The sequence below is a fragment of the Cyprinodon variegatus genome, unplaced genomic scaffold, assembly GCF_000732505.1.
Source record: "Cyprinodon variegatus isolate N-32 unplaced genomic scaffold, C_variegatus-1.0 Scaffold284, whole genome shotgun sequence".
Lineage (NCBI taxonomy): Eukaryota > Metazoa > Chordata > Actinopteri > Cyprinodontiformes > Cyprinodontidae > Cyprinodon > Cyprinodon variegatus.
The window spans coordinates 235,718-238,279 of NW_015150737.1; the positions used below are offsets into that span (position 1 = coordinate 235,718).

At 38.4% G+C, this 2,562-nt stretch overlaps 1 protein-coding gene across 1 annotated transcript in view; it reads left to right on the forward strand.

Annotated features, from left to right (window-relative positions):
- LOC107090180 (glycogen synthase kinase-3 beta-like) overlaps positions 1-2,562 on the forward strand; it is a 30,318-nt gene that overhangs the window by 22,383 nt on the left and 5,373 nt on the right. The window contains exons 9-10 of the mRNA XM_015383423.1: positions 1,969-2,155; positions 2,269-2,346. Coding sequence (XP_015238909.1) covers positions 1,969-2,155; positions 2,269-2,346 — 265 coding nt within the window. The remainder of the gene's footprint in view (positions 1-1,968; positions 2,156-2,268; positions 2,347-2,562) is intronic.

A 2,562-nucleotide genomic window follows, 5' to 3' on the forward strand; every position in this document is an offset into this window, starting at 1 on the left:
GTTTACACTAGTTACACTAGCTAGCAGGCTAATAACAGCCTCAGCGACTCCCATTATTAAGGGGTGGAGCTTGTTTTCCAGCTTCAATGTGCGTTTTTTCTGAGCCATTACAAGGCTACGCTATAAAGCCTGGAACTCAACGCTAATCCAGACATTTTGAATTAAGAAAGCTTCCTAGATAGGAAGCGAAACGTCTTGATACTTTAAAAACAACAACAGTGGATTCTCTCTTAACTTTAACTTTTTGGTTTGGTTTACACCAGTGGTTCACTTCCTGTCTGCATATTATTTATTTTTCTAAATACAAATAAATAAATAAAGCCCTTTTATTTATATTTTTGAATGACATAGGCATGATGTTGTGCAACTATCCAGAGGGTAAACAGGAAGTGATGGGGGAAAGTAAGTTTGCTCCTCCCTGCAAAGCCCAAGATCCAGTGTAGAAAAATGCTAAAACATTTGATTTCAAAATGGATAAAACCGAAATGGAATAAAGTCTGAAGGCTGTGAAGCTGTGTCGCCAGCAGATGGCGCCACGTCTGTTTACGTCTGCTCAATTCACCCGGTGCTGGAATCTGATTTAGGCTAAAAAATGACTAAACTTTATCAGGACGGATGCTTGGTCTTTTTTTTTTAAGGCATAAAAAACATGACTTTGAACCTTTAATCTGCTTTTCCTTTGCGTTTTAAAGCAGTTATTATCTTCCAACAGCTGGAATATTGCTGCTGGAGCTCTGTCACATGTGTTAGCAACTAGTGTTGACAAGTTAGATTCTTTGTTTCTGCATCAAACTCAGTCATCAATGTTGCATTTGTCAAAAAACAAGAGAATATCTCTATTTGGGATACACCATAAATTTTGGTGTTTTATTTAAGCCATTAATTCTGGAAAACGTTTCTCTATAGGAGGATAAAATTAATCAAATTGTACTATTAATCCCAAGCAATGGATATCTAATTAAAGCCACACAAATTGTACAAATCTAAATGTTGTTTAGTTTTCCTCTTGATCTAAAGGTAAATCCTCCTGCTGCAAAATATGGATTTAAAAAAATGGATTTATTAATAGAATATTTTATGATGTTTCCTGGAATCGTAGTTTTTGGTGCTGTAGTCCTCATCACCTCCCCAATTAATCAGGAAGCATTCTTTTTTAAATCTCATCACTGTTAAAGTTGTAATTTCTCCTGCCTTTAGACCTTTAATGAAGTTTGGCCTAAAGATTCTGCATCTGCTGCTCGCTCAGGAGAGCGATCATGTCTTTAGGAGCATTTTCCCGTATTTTATCGGTTTCTTGATGCTTTTCATTCTTCCTTATACTCGGTTTGCACGGGGTTAGCTCCTTGTGTTTGTTGCCAAGTAATCTTTACCTTTGAGTAATTATTTTTGTGTAAATGTGTAAAACTGAATTTCATGGTTGTAGCGGCCAAAGTGAACTTTTAGTTTAAATTCTTAAAAATGCTTAAAAGGACAGATAACAATTTAATTTGAATTTCTAATTTAATAGATGGATATATTTCATGATAAAAATGATAAATATTTTATGTACAAAGTTAAAAGAATAAGAATTCATGTTTATAAGGTTACTTAGATTTTGGATTAAAAAATGTGTACCGTCGCTTTAAGGACAGACGAGCCGGCTTCCTCATTGCAAGGAACCGTGGAAGCGAACAGTTGCTCTTCAACTTTATGACACTTTAAACCCTTTTATTTTCATCATAGGATATTTTTGTTAATTCATGTACGTTTTGTAAGCTTTAAGAAGAACACTAAACTTCAGTTTTCATCTTCAAGACGTTGTGGAGTAGATTTATTTCAATTACATGGACGTTCACAGTGGAAAAGGTAACTTTGGTTCGGAGAATATCAGCGTAATAAATGGCACTTTCCTTGCGGTCTCGCCAAGATCAAACCTCTACAATGGTTATAGAGACAACCTGCTGATTTAAAGGTGCTCTTCCTCCGCAGGTGTTTAAACCGCGCACTCCCCCGGAGGCCATCGCTCTCTGCTCCCGGCTGCTGGAGTACACGCCTGCGTCACGCCTCTCCCCGTTAGAGGCCTGCTCTCACGCCTTCTTCGACGAGCTCCGCCAGCCGAACACGCGGCTGCCCAGCGGACGAGAGCTACCGATGCTGTTCAACTTCAGCACCACAGGTACGTGCAAACGCTGCTGAACTGTTTAAATCTTCTGTTCTGATGTCATTTTGTCCTAGCACGCCGATCATTTTAGTATCTGAACTTAACAGGAAATCCTTTGTTTTGTGCAGAGCTCTCCATCCAGCCTCAGCTGAATTCGATCCTCATCCCTCCTCACGCTCGTTCTCATACAGCTGCTTCCGTCCACGGTGGGAAACTTCTTCTACATCATCTAATTGTGAACTTTTATATTTTTCTCATGTTGCCACCAAATCAATTCAATTCAGTTTATTTCTATAGCGCCAATTCACAACACGTCATCTCAAGATACTTTACAGTCACCAGATTATCCAGCCAGATTGATTCAAAGTTTTCTGTCCAAGGAAAACCAGTTGATTGCATCGACTCATTGACTCGAATGTAAT